This window comes from Rattus rattus, chromosome 11 (assembly GCF_011064425.1).
Source record: "Rattus rattus isolate New Zealand chromosome 11, Rrattus_CSIRO_v1, whole genome shotgun sequence".
In the NCBI taxonomy this organism is placed as follows: Eukaryota; Metazoa; Chordata; class Mammalia; order Rodentia; family Muridae; genus Rattus; species Rattus rattus.
Window position 1 is genome coordinate 7,610,249 of NC_046164.1, and position 20,900 is coordinate 7,631,148.

Genomic DNA, 20,900 nt, shown 5'->3' on the forward strand with positions numbered 1-20,900 from the left:
CCAATTTCCACCGCAGGTCTTTCATTGACCAAACTGTATTGTACCAAGCAAAGTTGATCAGAACAGAGCTTCTGGGTTTACGAACTGAGGCACAGCTAAGCTACCAGCCCTCAGCACTGGCCCATGTTTCCAGACGTGGGTGTTAGCTTTAATTAAAACAAGATTTATACACTTGACTAGGGATCAGCTTCTAATCTCTCCACAGCGACCTGCTACCTCTGATGTGACAGTATCATTGAGAAGAGCTGAGGCAGGTATCAATGTCATTTGGCAGCCACTGCTACTGCTTTATGCTCACGTGGTTACCCCATGTCTGCGATCAGTTTTGCTTTGGCACTAAAGATATGAGGTTTGGGGTTTGGGGCATTCTGTTTCTGAAGCTGATCTCCCACCCTCTTGGGGTTCAGTGCGTGGAGATAAATATGTAAAGTTAATGTGCCCTTAGATTAGTCTCACAGGCTTGCCTAGTGAGAATTCTATAGTTGTGTGTGTGTGTGCATGCACATGCATGTGCCTGTGTGTGTGCCTGTGCCTGTACGCACACGTGCATGTGTTTGTGTGTGTGTGTGTGTGTGAGTGTATACACTTGTTCTAATTCTGTTTGCACACTTCACTGTTCTCTTCCTCTAGTCCAGTGCTCAGAGCTTCTACCTCTGTACCAATTCCGGATCTCTATGGAGACATGAATGGGATAGCTGTTTTCCTGAATTTCCTGGCTTCTGCAATGATTTCCTCAGATCTGTGTTTGGCTCATGTGCACAATGACACTTAATTTAGTACATTCCTCAGAGAACCTCCTCAGTACTAGAACTAGTATACCTCTGAGAGGGACAGAGGAAAGAAAGCAAACTACCTACAACCACGGAAAACATTAGTAACCAGAGCAGTTTTAAGTTATTTTGCAGGTCTGATATCAAGCTTAGGTCAGCAAGATAGCAACAGGAAAGAGCTTAGAACACAGACTGTGAAGCCAGGTCTCTGGACTTATAATAGCTTAGATTACTCCAGAAAAACTATCTAGACTCTGTTCCCTTAGTTCCTTTATCTATAGACTGGAGATACTATTTCACAGGACTGGCAGTTCAACTGAGCATCATGTGACATACACACAGGGCAGAGATGCATGAGAAATTATTATTGGCAATGGTACTACCCTAAGAACCCAAACTTAATCAGAAAGCATTTCATAGTAAAATTACAAGATTAACAAAGCTCAATCATTCCCGTTGAAGTCTGAGAGACTCTGGATTGGTTCATGAGAGCCAGAGGGCACGTAAACTTGTGCACTGCTGGGCATTTTTATTACCTGCGTTGAAAATGCTTGTATGTTGATCAGCTGTGGCTCAGAGAAGAATTGCTGGTCACTAATTTTCAAGGAAAAGTAGCCTTTCCTAAGGAAGTCCCCAAGGGAGAAAAGAAAACACGATCACTATGTTAGTTTTTAGAAAGAAAAGGATTACAACATTTTCAAGCTTTATTCATGTAAAATTTTAGATGAAATCATTACAGTAATATCTTCATTGTAATAGAAAGTATTAAAGATGAAACTGTTAAAAATACTGTTCATGGGGCTGGCTGGGTGACTCATCAGGTAAAAGCAATTGTTATCTAAGCCTTAGTTCCTCAAGTCTCATGGTAGATGAGAATTGACCTTGAAAGTCATAATAACAGGTAACTGAAATTATGCACACACATACTCCTCTGCCTTTTCACACACACACACACACACACACACACACACACACACACACAAACAGACACACACAGACAAATATACACACAGACACACACACACCAGAAAAAAAAATTACTTGTCAGGCCTAGATAGTGTTTAAACTGAAGAACAGAAAGGAATCTTATCTATTACAGCTCCACCAGCTTTTAGTGGCACCCTTAGACCAGCAATCCCTTGCCATAGTCTTCCAAACTCTTGTGAGTTGGCCCCAACAACTTTTGAAGAACTGGGCTGCACAAAGCTATTTCCCAGTCCCTTCTCTCTCTTTCCACCCATTCACTGAATACAACTAAGAAGGGGTGTCTGGATCCTCAGAAAAACTGGGCATGGCCTGCCTCCACCAGGTCTGGTCATTTGACTATGGGTAGTCATCTACTAGTATGTCAAGAATGTAGAGCAAGCCCAACTGTAGTGAGAGGGGAATGACACCCAGGGAAGACACGGAACAAGTTGTGTCCTACCATTTCCTAGTTCTAGCTCCTGGAATTACTTTGAAGAAATTGCTCTTAATGACACCAAGGTTTGAGCCACCTCTGTAGAGAGGTAGGGTAGTCTTATTATTTTGCTTACTCAAAACTAATTTCTACATGTAACCAAAGAGACCCAGTGGATTGACTTCCTACCACAGACATCTAATAGCTTTAGACCCAGTTAGAAGTGAAGGCAGATTGTTGTCTTTAATAACCAAGCAAGCATAGTTCACAGTGAACTGGTGAAATCTGTGGTCAACACGTTAGAGATTTCAGATTCTGATCTATTTGGATGCCCCTTGTCTTGAAGGTTCTTTAAAATGTATTCTTGGAACTAAGTACTTATACCTCAAATGTGAGGACACAGCTGGAAAGCAATTACAGAAAGGAAACGCTACAGATTGTGTTTCCAGTCACATGACATTTTAGAAAGGGTAAAAGTATGGAGGTGAAAAACCAGACCACGGTTGCCAGAAACTGGGATGAAGGAAATTGCTATTGATTTTAAAGGAGACCAGAGTAGAGTTGACAGAACTGTTTTCTATCTTGACTATGATTGCAATAACAACATTGTATACATTTCTTTATGCTCACTGGAACAGACACTTTAAAATAGAATTTCATTCAAGCTCTTTGAACCAAGTCTTAGAGACATTCTTGCTCATTTTCCAAGGTCTTCCTGTCATTTTCATTCCCATTTCCATCCTGCCCCTCCCCAGTCCCACCTCTAAGCTTCAAGAGGATGCAACTAGTAGAATCAACAATCTGAAAAAGAGGGAAACAACTTTTGGTGGCCGAAGTCCCACTAGGAGTGCTCCGCCTTTCACTTTATCCCAGTTGCTCTGGCTACTGTTACAGATTGCCTTTTACTACACAAGAGTATTCTAAGCCCAAAGAAATGCCATTCTCAAGAAGTCTTATCTTAATCATAGTCAGTATTATCATGATACACACATGTATGTCAGATTGACTTTCTCATTTTTGTTTCACTTTATGTTTTTATGTGCCTCTCCAAATCTCTCTTTACAATTTTTATCATTTCATTTATTTGATTTTTTTAAAGATAAAAAACCTGAAGTATTAAATGGGATGTTTATTCCAAGAAAGAATATTACAAGAATTACTAAACTACTGAGTTTTATCCCACTTAAGGGTACAAAGCTAATTCTGCAAGAAATTGGGTAACATGTAGAAAAAGCTAAATAGACAAGAGGGTTAACTTCAGTTATCTCTAAAACTATGCATTTTTCCACAAGTGATTTCATGGCAAACGGCTGTAGACTCAGGGCCTGTATAACTTCGTGAGTGTGGTACACATGTGTGTACATAGTTTTATGATTGGGAAGAGATTTGGATACATAAAAACTATACTTATTGTACTTTCAACCAAACTAAGCACATGTGGTGAAAAAGGATTTGGGGAGTGCCTGGATGGCATGAAACACAGCACAGGAGTGTGTGCTTGCTATACAGCAGTTTTCACCCCTTGAGGAGAGGCACAGGCTTGCTATTGTTAGAATATGGGGGAGGCAGAAATCGTTGTAGCTAAAGGTATGGTCTAGTGAGAGTGTTAGCTTAGAGTAGCAGCTCTGTACTTGTTACTCATATTCTCATGTCAAGGCTGTAGAATGGTAACATAATTTACACAGTTTGTATGGAGTGCTTTACACAATGCTTACAGGAGCAGTAGTTGTTTTTGCTCCTATGATATGGCCAGTGCAGATTACTGAGCTCATCAGCTCTGAACTATTATAGAGAAACTGCCATCAATTTTTCTTCCTATGTATCCTTAGGCTAAATATCAACCAGCAAACCAACAACCAACCAACCAACCAACCAACCAACCAACCAACCAATCAACCAACCAACCAACCAACTAACCAACCAACCAACTAACCAGCTAACCAACCCCAACCAACCAACCAAATAATCAACCAACCAACCAACCAACTAACCAACCAACTAACCAACCAACCAACCAACCAACCAACCAACCAACCAGTCAGTCAATCAAAGCAACAGAAGGAACGCCCATGTTTAGTGTTGACAGTAGAAAATATTCATCTGTGTTCTTATCACTGTTTCATTGGCTGCAATCTCTTGTCCACACACAGTCTATGGTGAGCTATCTGGGCCAACTAAGTATACCATGGTGACAGAGAATGCAGGAGGATAATCTTTGGGGGTCCATTCCGTGGCTTCTGATTAGTAGATTTACTCTGCTAATTATAACGCTATATTTGCTTGGGCTCTTGTTAATGTTCAATTACATTCTGGAGGCATACATCAGCCAGGATAGGGAAGACAGCCAGAAGTGTGTGTAGCACCAGAGGAAAACTGGATCAGACTTAAAAATTAGACACAATTAATCTAATAAAGTGGATAATAAAAAGCTAAGTGTGACTCTAAGATTTCGTCCCAAATTCTAGGGGCCAAAGGACACCTCAACAAGCCAGTCTTCCATTCTTTACCTGCCTTGTTGCTCCCTCACATTGCCCTCACATGGAGGAAGCATCTGGCTCTATATAAGTTTTGTTTCTGTGGGGCCCAAAACCTGGGTAATTATGTGCAGGATTTTCCTGTCACATCAGAGAATTACCCATAATTATGTGATAAAATGAAAATGTCTCAAACAGAAGCATATTCTCAAAGCAATTACAGGGGACGATGACAGGCAACCAGAAGGATTTGTGGAGTATTGATCTTCCCTGATGGGAAGGGATGGCTATTAAGAAAGAGGTTGGGGGTTGGGGGACAGGTTGAGAAGGAATTGGAAGGGGACAACAGGGCTGGCTCACCTGAGCTTCTCTTTGCTGTGCACAAAGCGCACTTTCTTCCCATTCACATCTTTCCAGCTAAAGTGGCCAGCCTTCTCCAGCTGGACCTCTTTGCCATTTCTTGAGAGCAGGAGCTGACCATTGGTGGGCGTGCTTACAACGTGGAACAGCAGATCTTCCACTCTGCCGTCTTGGTGTTGGATGTTCAGGAGAGAAAAGTCCAGTGGCTTCATTGAACCGATTCCAAGGGTCAAGGAGCCGTTCACATGAAGACTTGGAGTGTACACTTGGTCTAGAAAATGTATGAACCTAAAGGTCAGACTTGTCATAGTCACTAATTGGTCTCCATGTATTTATTTTAAAGAAATAGGCCTTCAGTGCTAATTCAGAGGTACCCAGAGGAGATGTAGGCTATTCTGCAACCAGCATCCTTCTACCCTGAGGAGTCTCAGCTGGATGCCCATGAGGATAACCAGAGCTTAGATGGAAGAGTTAAACTGTAAACTTGTTGAAAGACAATATTGGAATAAAGTTCAAAGAATAAGCTAGCGATTATTTCTTAAGTATGGCAAAATAGTTTTAAGATGAAAGAAAAAAAACCAATGTAATTGACATCATTAAAATTAAAAATATTTGTACTTCAAAACACCAATATAAAAGGACAACTTCTAGAATGTTTGCGAATGCTCAAGCTGGGGGCGGGGGCGGCAGGGGAAGTGGGGAAGAACACATATTCAGTTCTTATATCTCAGCAATGAAGGGCGAACTAAAAACCTACTAGAATTTGAATAAGTCTTTCTCTGAAGAGCTCTACACACGGAAGCCCAAGAAGCACACAAACAGTATCCAGCATTCGTCACCAGGTTGGAAACCAAAACCTTAGTTATGAAGAAAAGTTCACCTCTGTTAAGAGTAGATGATAATAATTGTTGACAAGACGTGGAGAAACTAGACTCCATATCGATTGTTGCTAATCATGTAAAATAGGGCATTCGTTAGGAAATATAGTCGGCCAGTTCCTCAAAAAAAAAAATATAGTTTGCATGTGGCCCAACAATGCTGCAGTTGATGCCATGGAGAATTACAATATGCCTAAGCAAAGACTTGCCTCTGGTACCTCATAGTTATGGTACTCAAAAGAGGCAAAAAGAGAAAACAGCTGCTAAAAAACATAAACAAAGGCTGGGCCTGTGGCTCAGCGGCAGAGGGCCCGCCTGACATATATGGGCTCAACATTCAGTTTTGAAAACAAACAAACATGGAGGTGAAGAAGTAAACAGATCCAAACAGTGTGATGTAACCATAAAATGCAGTCATAACATCCGTAAAGATGAAAAGGGAAGCCCAGACGAGGGCAGGCTCTAACACGGATACACCTTGACATTAGAGGCAGACATGGAAGCCAGACATGAAAGCATTTATACTGGGTGGCTCTATTGATGGGAGATGTCTGGTGTAGGCACATCTGCAAAGACAGAAAGTAAATTAGTGATTGCCAGAGGCTGGAGTGACAGGGAAATGAACAGACACTGCTAAAGGTTGTGAAGTTTCTTTTTAGGCTGTTGAAAATGTCCTGGAATTAGGTGTTGGTGACTGTTACATGACTTTTTGAATATACTTTTTAAAAGGATCACTATAATATAGTTTAAAAGGATGGAATTTTTGTATATTTTATATCTTAGTAACCCAAATAAGGATTCATTTAGGGATCTTTTAAAGTAACAGGGATGCTTGGGCTCCACTGCTAAAGATCCCGAATTAGATGCTCTGAGTTGGATCTCCTTAATTTTATAGACACCCAGGGAACTCTAATGAGCTGGCAGGTTTGAAAACCATAGTCTTTTCCTGACAAGAGTATCATATCACATGCAGTTAGAGTGAGCAAAGAGGCAGGTGTCTGATGCTATCCCTAGAAGAGTACCCGTTAATCCACAGGGCAATGGCTCAGAATTCATGGGAAGTCCATACACCGTGGTCATAAAAGTTTGATCATCTCTGCCCACGTGGAACATCTGATGACTTGGGAATGGTGATGTAGAATCGATCCTTTCTCCTGCAATGTAGTTTGTCAAGGTCTTGGTCTGTCACTGTGCCCTTCTACAACTAGGTCAGAGGACGACTTGAGGATGCCGAGTTTCCTGGTGGTGACTCCTACATAAAATCATCCTAATGAAAGTGAAATCTGTTTCCTAAGTTGATGTGTGCATTATCCCAAGAGTCGAAAGCTGACTCACAAGCACTTGCAATTCCCAAGAAGATCCCAAATAAAGGAAGCCAGAGATGGGCTATTTCTCTTTTTCTTTGAAAGTTTTACTCTCTTTAGAGATCAAAGATCTGGAGACAGACTATGTATTAAGCTGTCAGCATGAAAAACAAAAGCCCCATCTTAGTGCTGAGGCTCAAGGGTGGAATACTTGCCTACCATGTGGGAAGCCCTAGCTTCAATCCCTGGTACTGTCAAGAAATAAAAACAAAATACCAAAGTCATACAAAACCCTAGGAGCTCTCAGCCATGGTGCAACTCATAAGCTTTACCTATCCAAAAAGAAACGTACAAGGGCTAAACTTAAATTCACTTCTCTTTGCTTTTTAAAGGGAGATGTCTATTCTGTGTTGGGAGAAAGAGTTCCTTACAAACACCTTCCAATCAATGTACCTCAAACACCTGCAGTTAATGGACCAGCCTCCCACACTATTCATTTAAAACCCCTCTCCACTTTGTGTATAAAAGATGCACTACGGCACCTGGGCAGAACTAGCTATACGAGTTTATATGAAGACAATCAATGCATTAGACAAGTTATATGTACATGATTTTCTAAACTGTGGCTGCCGTTCAAGAATGCACCTAAGTTTACATCAAATTTCTTATCTGATAGTTATGACTTTTAAGGGACAGAGCCCTTCTGTTTTCATCCTAAGATCAAAGAAATCAGGAGTTAGATCTTCCTAATTGCCTATGTTCTACAAATAGTGTCTCGTGTAGCATCAGGGGTCTCTGCACAAATGGAAAGCTGAGTTTCACATAACGGATGTTAACCGTATCTGGAGACGCATTGTCTGCAGAGAGGTATGACTGGTAACATCACCAGGCTTCCAGCAGGGATGATCTTACCAGTGCAGGTTTCATTAGATGAGTGGCCAGAGAAACCAGGGACACAGGTGGGCATGCAGAAGCCACTCTTCAGGAAGAAACCGTGGTCGCATAAGTGGCACCGATCTTTGTGGCTGCACTGCAAGCATCCCTGAGGGCAGGCTGTCGGAAAGAAGACACAAATAAGGCACAGCCAAGTACATCTCCTGGTAGGACTACAGCAGGAAGTAGAGATACTGTAACCGGAAGAACTAAATGCCAGCAATGGATAAAACTTGCCTCACTGTAACAACAGAAAATTTAGTTTCCTTGCTGATATTTGTAGGGAGCTGATTTCCCCCGAGGAGGAAATGGAATAGCGAGATCCACACCTCAACTCACACATCATCATCTAAAGAACACTGCACACGGATGAATGTTCCAAAGGGCCTACTGACTTGTGAGAGACGGTGTTTAGAGAGACTAAAAGCACAGGTTCTTCTGGGTTACCTTTCCTTCTCTGCCCTTTATCAACCATGACCCTGAAGTGCCTTTTACAATCTGGGCTGCAATGTTCTTGTCTTAACAATAAGGGTAGAAATAGCCCCTAATACAGACAATGGTTTGGAGGACTACAATATGAAGTGCCAGGCATACCAGGGGAGCTCAACTATTCTTCCATACCAGTCCTCAGTCTCTCTGTTATTATCGCTGTGATAGCTGTGTCACCTGAGAATGAGAATAGTGACCATAAGTATTAACCTCACCCAGAGAGCTAGCTCTTAAAAGAGACACAGGGCTTCTTCTTCTTCTTCTTTTGATCAAGTTAATAACCTTTGAAAGACAGAGTGCTTTGTGCCTACTTGTCCTGCTTCCTTAGCTGGGATTTATTATGGTACGGCTATGTGGTATAGTGTTAGGGCCTTAGACTAGAATCAGAGATCTAGGGCTCAATGCATTGCCTTACAGAACAGGATTCTCTCTGTCTACCATGTTTTACCAAGCCATTGTGAACATTAAATGAGATACTAGAGGTGAAGACAATGTAGAGAAATGTAACTCAACGAGTTTTCCCTCAAAGCACTGAGAAAAGACCCAAGTTACCTGTGCTTCTTGATGGCATTATTATTCAACGTCAAGTGTTCTTTCTAGTGAATGCACCTGACAACAGGTTTCAGTAGAAGTGAGAGCCTGTAGGAATTCTTCTGAGATGATCCCATTGACAAGGAGGTTAAAGCTTTGGGCTTAACCTCAGTCTAGTAGTCAAAGCGCCAGTATTTCTCACTAACTGATTGCCCAAATCCTATTCCTTACGGATATGATATCAATACTGGGGTCATGAGCGATTTAGTCTACACGCTGAACGTTCTTTCTCCATACCAATATAGCTGACCCACTTTTAATGGGTACCTCACAGTCATTCGATATAAGCTTGGCATTCCATAAAATGCTGGCTTGGTTTCTACAAAGACCTTTAGGAACAATATTGATTCGTACAAGAGAATTATTGGTCTGGCTTCCTGTATTCTACTTAACCAGCATTTGGCATATATACATGGGAAGCAATCGATGCCCTTAGGCCAAGTTTGTTGACTTTTATTCTGCTTCTATGTCGGATGGTCTTGGTTACCCCGAGAATCAGTGCAGATGACTTGCTGGCTGCCCCTAGCTCTTCCCAAAGCACTCAGCCAAGACCCAGCTTACCTGTGCATTTGTGTTCGGCGTGGTCTGCAAAGTATCCTTTCGCACATTCCTGAACACACTGGGCTCTGAAGAGAAGAAATGGCTCTTCGCAGCGTGTGCACTTGTGGGGGCCCTGGCACTGGAGACAGTGGCTGTCACAGCCTGAAAGACAAATGTCAGATCAACGAGAGTCCATGTAGTTTTCCAAGTGGACTCTGGGCACTTACGGCCAAAGTCATGGAGCAATGGGACCCTAAACAGGCAACGCTTGTCAGCAAGAGCAAGGGAGTCCGGCTCCTGGTTGCGTTAGTTACAACTCTCAGTGGAGACGTGGGGCCAGCCTCTCTACCTTTATGAACCATACATCTCAGAAGTAAAAATACTGTCCCAAACTCATCCCAGGGAGTTTGGATCCGATTATGGAAAATGCTAGACAAACACAAAAATAATGGCATGCATTTATCTTTGCTGTAATTAATTATCAGTCCTTCCAGTGTTCAAATCCCTAGGTATACAAAGCTCCCGTATTGAGAACAGGGTTGTTAAATGTTTAAGAAACTCTAAAATTAATGGTTCACACAAATGTTTGTGTGGCCATTCAACTCTATGGTTGCCATTCTGATAGCAGATTTTTAGCGTGTGTTCTACCAGGGCATGGGAAAAGGAAGAGGAACCTGTCACCAAAAATAGAGACATCCCCGAGGAAAGAAACCAGGAGGTGTAGAAAAGCCAGAAGAAAAACTTGCCATGGGCCCCTTAAAAGCCAGAGGCTGACACTTACGCTTACAGAAGCCGGAGTCCCGGTAGTGCTGTGGTGAGCACTGCTCCACGCACACACCATCCTGGAGAACATAGCCGTCCATGCATTGCAGGCAGTCCGTTCGGAGAGGCCCGGTACAGGCGTTGCAACTCCAGTCACACTCTAGAAAGAAAGCCCACATTACACACCTTCCATTCGGTCCTCTATGGGTCTCAGCAAACCATTAGGAGGCCACTGTCTGTGGCTGTGAGAGGTAAAGTAAGGACAGCACAAGAGATGTCAGATAATCGGGCTGTAACGAGGCCCTAGCTTGTAGGCCTTTAAATGCTTCTGGAGGTTTAGCATTTCCTAATTATGTCAGACACAGGCATGCACAAAGAGCAGTCCAAGCCTGTGCAGAGCCTGCTTGTCAACAGGGCTTCTGAATGTCAACTGGCATTATTCCACCGGCACCTGAGTACTTCAGCCTCCCGCCACCCTAGTTCTTTATGCTTAACCTATCCTAGGGAACACGCTTGCCCCACAGACCTAACCCTAACGCCCTCCAAATACTCAGAGACATCAGAGACATAGCTAAGAATGCTGCTGCTGCCTGGACACCAGGCTCATTAAAAACCGAATGGGGACAGCATGGCAGAAAGAACAAACTGTATAAAGGAACTCTCCAGAAAGAAGGGGTTACTGGACAATGGAAGACCTCATTTAGGGAAGAACAAACTAGTTTGGGTGTTTCTCTGTTCAACAAGCATCTATAAGGATGCAGTTCATTGCATGGGACGAATATAAAAGTGAGACACGGAGGCTTGTTAATACATATTCATCAGGCTCAGCATCGGATCCATTGAGTTGGGAGTCTTGGGAGCTGGGGCCCAGGGAAGCAAGCTCCTGCCCTCCCTGGTGGTATTGCTGTTATAAACATGATCGTGTTTGTAGTTGGTGGTTTTGATATCCCAGAAAACACTGATCCAATTAGAGAGCTCGTGTGGTGTGTGAGAGGCAGTGTTCTAGGTGGTCTTTTGTGGGAGGAGGGGAAGTGGGTACCTGGATGATGAGAAGTCATAGCCTGGTGAAGTACATGAGTTTTGAAGTTGGGCAAGTCTTTTACATCATCATTTGGCTGCTTTTCCTCTCCATTTTCCTACCTTTTCCTAAACCTCTAGAGGCCTCATAAAATATGCACTAGGTACCCATTTCCTGTCCACTGGAAAGACAAAAGGAAACAATGAATGTAAAAAATTGGCACAGATCTGGAGAGCTCAGTGGTAAGCATGCACTTAGGATCTGCAAATCCCTGGCTTAAATCACAGTAACTAAGTACAATGCCCAGTGTAAAGTAACAGCTCAGTAGAGGTCTGTAGAGGGACGGTATGTCTTAGAGAACTTATTTCCACTCACGTCCATTTTCCTACCCAGCTAGAAAGCTGGGACAACTCATCTTTTCTCTTCCTTCACAGAGTATTGCTAAGTCCTTAGGCAGCAGGTACATGTGCAAGTTAGTACACATGCTCTGAAGGTTTATAGCATTAATCTATTTCATTTATTTGGTTGAATCCGTCCTGAGGGGAAAATGACTGAAAACAGAGCCTTGAAAACCAGCACAGTCATGAAATCATTTATAACATGGAGGATCTGGGAGAACTTTGCTCTTCACCACTGACAGTCCCTGGTTAAAAAGAAAGGAACAGAAAAGCTCCTGTGGTTATGAACATGGAAGACGACCTAAGCTGACCACCATGTAGGATTTCTTGGCATGGAAACTGTGTAATTTTGCAGAGGCTGAGGACTTCCAGAGTTTACTTGACAGACATTTAACCTCTGCTTCTAAGCTGGCCCTCCTCCAACAGAACCAGAGTGCTAGAATGAAACATGGAGGGATACTAGCCTAAGAGCAGGCAAGGCAAACAATCAAACCCCGTTTTGCCCATGCTGAGCTCTGCCACAGGAATTCTAGTCACTGTAGACCAGGAAATAATGTTTGGTGTTTTCACCCATTTGAAGATGCTAAGTAGAGGCTCACTCTCACTCTCTCTTCCCCTCTCCCTCTCCCTCTCCCTCTCCCTCTCCCTTTCCCTCCCCCCCCCCCCCCCCCTTCCCCTCTCCCCCTTTTCCTCCCCCCCCCTTTCCCTCCCCCTCTCCCTCTCCCTCTCTCTCTCTCTCTCTCTCTCTCTCTCTTTCCTCTCTTCCTTCCCTCTCCTGGCTTGACACGATTAAAAAAAAAAAAAAAAAGAAGATGCTAAGTAGAGATAAACAATTCAGATGTAACTCTTGACTTCATTAAGTCAAGCAAATGAAACTTGCAAATGCTTCCTGGCCCAGGGAGGCAACAGGGAGGCAACAGGGAGGCAACAGGGAGGCAACAGGGAGGTAATGGACATCTCCAGAAAAGCCCTAGTATAGAGAGAACAGTAGGGACTGTAGTAAAACAAAGACGAGAGCTATGCAGTCCAACCTACAGTTGTGCTGTACTGATATAAACCAATTTCTGAAATTTTCAAAAGAAACAGAAAAATCTCAAGTGTGAAAAGAGATAATGAAAACTTCAACACAACACACTATTAGGTAGAGCAAGGAAATACAACGGAAGGGTTTATTTTCCACTTGCTACCTCTGGCATGTTTCCCAATGTGAGATACACTATCGAAAAATTTGAAGAAACTGAAATAATTTGTCCAATGGATGCATAGGTGCACGCATATATCTTGATTGCTGTACCCCAGAATGTAGAAGGCATCTGATGAAGGTGTTTCCCTGAGATGGGCGACTAGAGCAAAAACACATCCCTGAATAAAGGAATCCTCACACAGTTCAGGAAAAGCTTTACCTTTGCACGTCTTGGTGGAGATGTCAAGGTAGTACTGGGGTGTGCAGCTCTCATACTGGCATTCCCCAAAGAGCAGGACCTTGCTTGGGTCTCGGCAGGAGGTGCAGCTGCCCTGTGAATCGCAGCTTCTACAATGCCTGTTGCATGCTGATTGGTGAAGAGGAAAGGGAGAGGACCAGATGGTTACAACCACAAGTCAACAGGCACCGACCAAATCTAGACAGATGCTGCATCGGAGCAAAGCCTGGCTCCAACTTGCCTCTCAATTGTGGCCCATAACCCTCTTCTGTGAGCAACAGACACAGACAATATTAGTTTATTTTCTAGAACAGAAGGAAGCAATCCATTTCCCGAAGATGAAGATAAATCCAAGAACAAGAATCCCACATTCAAATGTTTCTGTAATTCAGCTACAGAATTCATGCTTAGATGAAGAATAATGGCTTTATTTGAACATCACTTAGGAGATCAACCTCTCCCTGTCATTTATGATACAGACACATATGACTTTAGGTGACAACTTTATTGTGGAGATTGTGAAATCCTGCATTTTAAGACGTAGGACTTAGATGTGACCTAGTTTATTGGCTTACCTCGTTGTAATTCTTAGCAGCCAGGCACAAAATGGAGGCATCCAGGGCAGATGCCTCATACCAGTCTGTTTTCATTCTCTCCAGTGGAACAACCACCGTTGCTCCTTCTGCTCAGTTATCTGTGTTGGGAGCCTTGGAGTCTATCTTGACTCTCCCCTTCATTCACCCAGATCTAGTTGTCCACTGAGTCCTGACTGCTCAATCTCTCCAACAAAAATTAGAAACTTTATGCTTTTCTCATGTCCACAAGTGGAGATGAACCAAGGCTACTATCTCCATCTCTGGAGTACTCTCATACAGTCCTCCCTTGTGGAGTGCTCCCATACAGTCCTCCCTGTTGAAGTGCTCTCATACAATCCCTCCTGTCCCTGATGGAGTACTCTCATACCATCCTCCCTGCTCGAGTGTTCTCATACAGTCCTCCTGCTGGAGTACACGCATACAGTCCAGTCCTCCCTGCTGGAGTGCTCTCATACAGTCCTTCATGCTGGAGTGCTCTCATACAGTCCTCTTGCTGCAGTGCAGTCCTCCCTGCTGGAGTGCTCTCATACAGTCCTCCCTGCTGGAGTGCTCTCACACTCTTCCCTGCTGTAGTGCTCTCGTACAGTCTTCCCTGCTGGAGTGCTCTCATACAGTCCTCCCTGCTGGAGTGCTCTCACACAGTCCTCTTGCTGGAGTCCTCCCCCTCCCTGCTGGAGTACTCTGCAGTCCTCCCTGCTGGAGTGCTCTCACAGTCCTCCCCTGCTGGAGTACTCTCACAGTCCTCCCTGCTGGAGTGCTCTCACAGTCCTCCCCTGCTGGAGTGCTCTCATACAGTCCTCCATGCTGGAGTGCTCTCATACAGTCCTCCCTGCTGGAGTGCTCTCATACAGTCCCCCCTGCTGGGGTGCTCGCATACCGTCCCCCCTGCTGGAGTGCTCTCATACAGTCCTCCCTGCTGGAGTGCTCTCATACAGTCCTCCCTGCTGGAGTGCTCTCATACAGTCCTCCCTGCTGGAGTGCTCTCATACAGTCCTCCCTGCTGGAGTGCTCTCATACAGTCCTCTTGCTGGAGTACTCTCATACAGTCCTCCCTGCTGGAGTACTCTCGTACAGTCCTCCCTGCTGGAGTGCTCTCATACAGTCCTCCCTGCTGGAGTGCTCTCATACAGTCCTCCCTGCTGGAGTGCTCTCATACAGTCCTCCCTGCTGGAGTGCTCTCATACAGTCCTCTTGCTGGAGTACTCTCGTACAGTCCTCCCTGCTGGAGTGCTCTCATACAGTCCTCCCTGCTGGAGTGCTCTCATACAGTCCTCCCTGCCAGTCCTCCCTGGAGTGCTCTCAGTGCTCTCCGACAGTCCTCCCTGCTGGAGTGCTCTCACAGTCCTCCCCTGCTGGAGTGCTCTCACAGTCCTCCCTGCTGGAGTGCTCTCACAGTCCTCCCTGCTGGAGTGCTCTCATACAGTCCTCCTGCTGGAGTGCTCTCATACAGTCCTCCTGCTTGAGTGCTCTCATACAGTGCTCTCATACAGTCCTCCCTGCTGGAGTGCTCTCATACAGTCCTCCTGCTGGAGTGCTCTCATACAGTCCTCCCTGCTGGAGTGCTCTCATACAGTCCTCCCTGCTGGAGTGCTCTCATACAGTCCTCCCTGCTGGAGTGCTCTCATACAGTCCTCCCTGCTGGAGTGCTCTCATACAGTCCTCCCTGCTGGAGTGCTCTCATACAGTCTCTCATACAGTCCTCCTGCTGGAGTGCTCTCATACAGTCCTCCCTGCTGGAGTGCTCTCATACAGTCCTCCCTGCTGGAGTGCTCTCATACAGTCCTCCTGCTGGAGTGCTCTCATACAGTCCTCCCTGCTGGAGTGCTCTCATACAGTCCTCCCTGCTGGAGTGCTCTCATACAGTCCTCCCTGCTGGAGTGCTCTCATACAGTCCTCCCTGCTGGAGTGCTCTCATACAGTCCTCCCTGCTGGAGTGCTCTCATACAGTCCTCCCTGCTGGAGTGCTCTCATACAGTCCTCCCTGCTGGAGTGCTCTCATACAGTCCTCCCTGCTGGAGTGCTCTCATACAGTCCTCCCCGGTGGAGCGCTCTCATACTGCCCTCCGTGCTAGTGTTCTCACACAGTCCTCCCTGCTGGAGTGCTCTCACAGTCCTCCCTGCTGGAGTGCTCTCCACAGTCCTCCCTGCTGGAGTGCTCTCATACAGTCCTCCCTGCTGGAGTGCTCTCATACAGTCCTCCCTGCTGGAGTGCTCTCATACAGTCCTCCCTGCTGGAGTGCTCTCATACAGTCCTCCCTGCTGGAGTGCTCTCATACAGTCCTCCCTGCTGGAGTGCTCTCATACAGTCCTCCCTGCTGGAGTGCTCTCATACAGTCCTCCCTGCTGGAGTGCTCTCATACATTCCTCCCTGCTGGAGTGCTCTCATACAGTCCTCCTGCTGGAGTGCTCCATACAGTCCTCCCTGCTGGAGTGCTGGAGTGCTCTCATACAGTCCTCCCCAGCTGGAGTGTCCTCCTGCTGGTGTGTCCTCCCTGCTGAGTGCTCTCATACAGTCCTCCCTGCTGGAGTGCCTGCTGGAGTGCTCTCATACAGTCCTTCATGCTGGAGTGCTCTCATACAGTCCTCTTGCTGGAGTACTCTCGTACAGTCCTCCCCGCTGGAGTGCTCTCATATAGTCCTCCCCTGCTGGAGTGCTCTCACACAGTCCTCCCAGCTGGAGTGCTCTCATACAGTCCTCCCCTGCTGGAGTGCTCTCATACAGTCCTCCTGCTGGAGTGCTCTCCCCATACAGTCCTCCCTGCTGGAGTGCTCTCATACAGTCCTCCTGCTGGAGTGCTCTCACAGTCCTCCCTGCTGGAGTGCTCTCATACAGTCCTCCTCCCCTCCCAGCTGGAGTGCTCTCAGTGCTGGAGTGCTCTCATACAGTCCTCCCTGCTGAGTGCTCTCCACAGTCCTCCCTGCTGGAGTGCTCTCCTCCAGTCCTCCCTGCTGGGGTTTTCTCGTACAGTCCTCCCTGCTGGGGTGCTCTCATACAGTCCTCCCTGCTGGAGTGCTCTCATACAGTCCTCCCTGCTGGAGTGCTCTCATACAGTCCTCCCTGCTGGAGTGCTCTCATACAGTCCTCCCTGCTGGAGTGCTCTCATACAGTCCTCCCTGCTGGAGTGCTCTCATACAGTCCTCCCTGCTGGAGTGCTCTCAGTCCTCCCTGCTGGAGTGCTCTCATACAGTTCTCACAGTCCCTGCTGGAGTGCTCTCATACAGTCCTCCCTGCTGGAGTGCTCTCATACAGTCCTCCCTGCTGGAGTCTCTCACAGTCCTCCCTGCTGGAGTGCTCTCACAGTCCTCCCTGCCTGCTGGAGTGCTCTCATACAGTCCAGTCCTCCCTCCTGCTGGAGTGCTCTCACAGTCCTCCCTGCTGGAGTGCTCTCATATAGTCCTCCCCGCTGGAGTGCTCTCATACAGTCCTCCCTGCTGGAGTGCTCTCATACAGTCCTCCCTGCTGGAGTGCTCTCATACAGTCCTCCCTGCTGGAGTGCTCTCATATAGTCCCTCCCTGCTGGAGTACTCTCATACAGCCCCCTGCCTTTCCCACATCTATTCTGACCCACTTGCAACCCACTCTCCTGGTATCCACCAGTGGTGCTTTTATTAATATTGTCATGATTTTTTTTTTTTAAATCCTAAAAAGTTTCTGGTCAGCATTTCTACAAATCTTGCTTCTCTACCTCCCTCCCTTCCACACTTGCCTGGAAATCCTGAATCCCCTTTCTAGAAACATCTCTCCTATCTCTAGCTCTGTCTGACTCATCCTTCTGCCTTGCTTCCAGAAAGCCCTTCTGGACGCCTCATTCTAGAACACTTTCCCAGGTACACCCTTTTGTAGCACCTCAGCATCCCTCCGGCCTCCACAGGCATATCCACACACATGTATGTGCGCATATAAGCACATTAAAAAGTATGCAGACACAGGTACCACACAGAAAAAAATAAAACAGATTAAAAAAGGTGTGGATTCCCTTGGAGAGTTGAGACACATTTTCAAAATGATTGATATGTTTCTGATTTTAGTAAAACTGATATCCCTAGTAATACAATGATCAAGAGATACGGTTTTATTACACTAGTATTTTTAAATAATGACTTTAAAGAAAACAATGGCTCATGGCATTTTGATATGTCACATTTATAACAATATAGGAAACATTGTGCAGTTATGTTTTACAATTAAAGCAATAAGAATTCAGTTTTTTAAAGTAAAGGAAATAAACCAAAAGCAACCAAGCAAAATAGGCAGAACTTAAGAAAGGTCATACAGGCAAGTAATGTTATACAGACTGGATTTGTGTATTTAGGAGTGAGTGTGTGTGTGTGTGTGTGTGTGTGTGTGTGTGTATGTGTGCGTGTGCTGTGTGTGTATGTTTGTGTGTGTGTGTTGTGTGTGTATGTGTGTGTGTATGTGTATGTGTATATATATGTGTGAGTGTGTACATACTTGAATCTTGGCAGGAGGTGCAAAGAGTTATTTTTTCATACATATGTATACACACCATATGTATGTAACAACAATGAATGAGAGAGAGAATGAATTTGAAAGAAAGCAAGATGGCTATACAAAATGGTTTGGAGGGAGGGAAGGAAAGGGAAAAATTAGGTAATAATAAATTAAATAAAATTATAAAAAAATAATTAAAAATAGAAAAGTCATACATTTATGCTCTTAAACCAACTGAACACGCGCAGGAAGAGGACAGTGGTTGGATAGCAGTCCCTATAGGCAAACCACCTGAGGTAAATTAAAGGCTTAATGTCAATTAAAAACGGTAACATGGCGACTAAAGACACTGACATACAGGCTTAAGCCGAGAAGCCTCCATTCACCTAAATACCCTTTGGACCTTCCTACTTGACAAGGGGCTGCAAAGTGAGATCCAACTGCTTGGGTTCACAGGCTACTTCCTTGTCCTGATATCAGAGGATTGGTTGTGGCTTCCTTCCATCTCTGTCCATGCTCCTTAATCTTTCTATTTGGTCTGTCATTCCTCCTGGGGACTTCAATATACAATTTAGCTCCTTTAGTGACTACAGAAGGAGTAGATCTATGACAAGCACTTTGAAACCGCAAACGACTTCATGGAGTCAAAGCAGCCGTTTCACAGTGAGGAGCAGGTGGCACCATCTCTGTCTCCAAACTTGTTCTCTTCTTCCTTTCTAGGCAATCAGCAAATGGCTGTGTTTGTCCACCATACGATAGTCCCACACATGCCACTCACTGCCCCTGAGGTCTAAAGCTTCTCTCACCTGCCAGAGGCATGTGGCTGGATGCTCTTTTACATAAAGAAGCATCCTGATGCAGCCATGCTTCTGGGACGTCACTGGGAGAAACCGAGGCAGTTCAGGGAGGCCGGGCCAGTAACCTCAGAAATCATTAAGAAAAGCTGAGATGTATTACCAGTGTCCCTCATAAACAATTGAGGGATCTTATAGCATGTGGAACTCATACACTCTCTTACTATGCAATCTAACTTGGGTCTAAGAAAGACCCATCACCTCTGCTTTATCACTCCACCAGCTCCAGCTTTGCCCAGAACAAAGTCCAAGAGGGAATGATTTAATCACAAACTCTGGAAGGCAAACATGTGAACAAGGGAGGAGGCTTACGTTTTATTTCTCCCTAGAGACGTTTTAGAGCCAATCAGAAAGAAGACCCCAACAGGGGAACTGGTTTCTTTCCCTCACTTGTCCGTGCTCTGGGTACAAGGGTGGCTCAGGTATCCCTGGAACTTTCCTCCAGCTCGGAAGGATTGTGGGTCAAGTACCATGCAGTTTATTTTTCAAAGTTCCTGCCTCATCTGGTTGCTCTTAAATCCCAGAGCTGAGAGAGTGCATTTCCTAAATACTTCTGAAAACATAATTTTACGTTCCGCATTCCTGGATTTCTTTAGTAGCATATTGATTGATGCCTCCTATAGCACTGGTGATAATTCCTCAATAGCTCTTTACTGTACGGTTTCTAGAATTGGCACGCTATAATGGGCTCTAATGGTGAGCACCACAAAGGGCATAGCTGATGCTTTTTTGTGTGTTTCACATAATAGAGACTCGGCCCAATTTAGAGGCTTATTTTAGTCAGTTAAAGAAAAGAAGAAAACTTAAAGATGAGAGTTGGGAGAGTCTTAATTCAATGGAAACACTCCAAGAAATCCTATTTACACAGCAGTACAGCAGTTTGTTCCTGGGCCACCCCGCAGCAAGGCCAAGGCTTCCCCAAGGAGAAGGACTATGACACAGTCAGCTTTTGTCATCTATTCTTCACACGAGGAATTCTGTTTAGTTCTTTTGGATTTCTATTTCTGCGATTCTGAGGCTGCGAGGATCCTCATAAATCTCAGTCACTATTTCTCCACCAACAAATACTCTCGCTCTTCAATAGAAACGCAAGCACTTCCTTCCTGCTCCTGCTGCATTATAGAATGTGTCAGTTCTGGCAGACAGCTGATATATACCACACCTAGCTTTTGTTACAAATGTGAGGAAATCTTCCCATTACTTCAAAAGAAGTTTCTATCTCCAGGACGTCAACAGATGATGCAAAATCCTGGATTTTATATACCTTTGCAACAAATGCAAATGCTCATACACAAATCAGTGAACTAGCAAAGACATCGTTCTTCCTGTCTGTATCTACAGAAGTTATCTTTCACTGAGGGGTTAGCCTTTCATTCCAGATGGGCTTGAAAACAGTAACTGCTCTATGGTGAAAGAAATCTCACTCTCTGCTGAGTCTTTGTTAAGTGCTATAGTAGTAGGATGTACCTACTGTTATTAAATTCCTACTGTGGTTTTAATGAGACATGACTTTCATAGGCATACATATTTGGACATCTGACACCCAGCTGGCCGTTTTCCTGGAAGGTTGTGGAACTTTAGGAAATGGAGCCTTATGGAGTAAGTGGATCACCAAGGGTGACCTTAGAGGCTTTAAAAGCTCAGTCCTACTTCTTGTTTA

The 20,900-nt window shown here is 44.9% G+C and overlaps 1 protein-coding gene across 1 annotated transcript in view; it reads right to left on the reverse strand.

Moving 5' to 3' along the window:
- The window catches only part of Fras1 (Fraser extracellular matrix complex subunit 1), a 250,306-nt gene that overhangs the window by 125,443 nt on the left and 103,963 nt on the right, over positions 1-20,900 (reverse strand). The window contains exons 22-27 of the mRNA XM_032916779.1: positions 13,320-13,466; positions 10,520-10,660; positions 9,760-9,900; positions 8,098-8,238; positions 5,004-5,274; positions 1,307-1,391 (exon numbers count right to left, since the gene is read on the reverse strand). Coding sequence (XP_032772670.1) covers positions 1,307-1,391; positions 5,004-5,274; positions 8,098-8,238; positions 9,760-9,900; positions 10,520-10,660; positions 13,320-13,466 — 926 coding nt within the window. The remainder of the gene's footprint in view (positions 1-1,306; positions 1,392-5,003; positions 5,275-8,097; positions 8,239-9,759; positions 9,901-10,519; positions 10,661-13,319; positions 13,467-20,900) is intronic.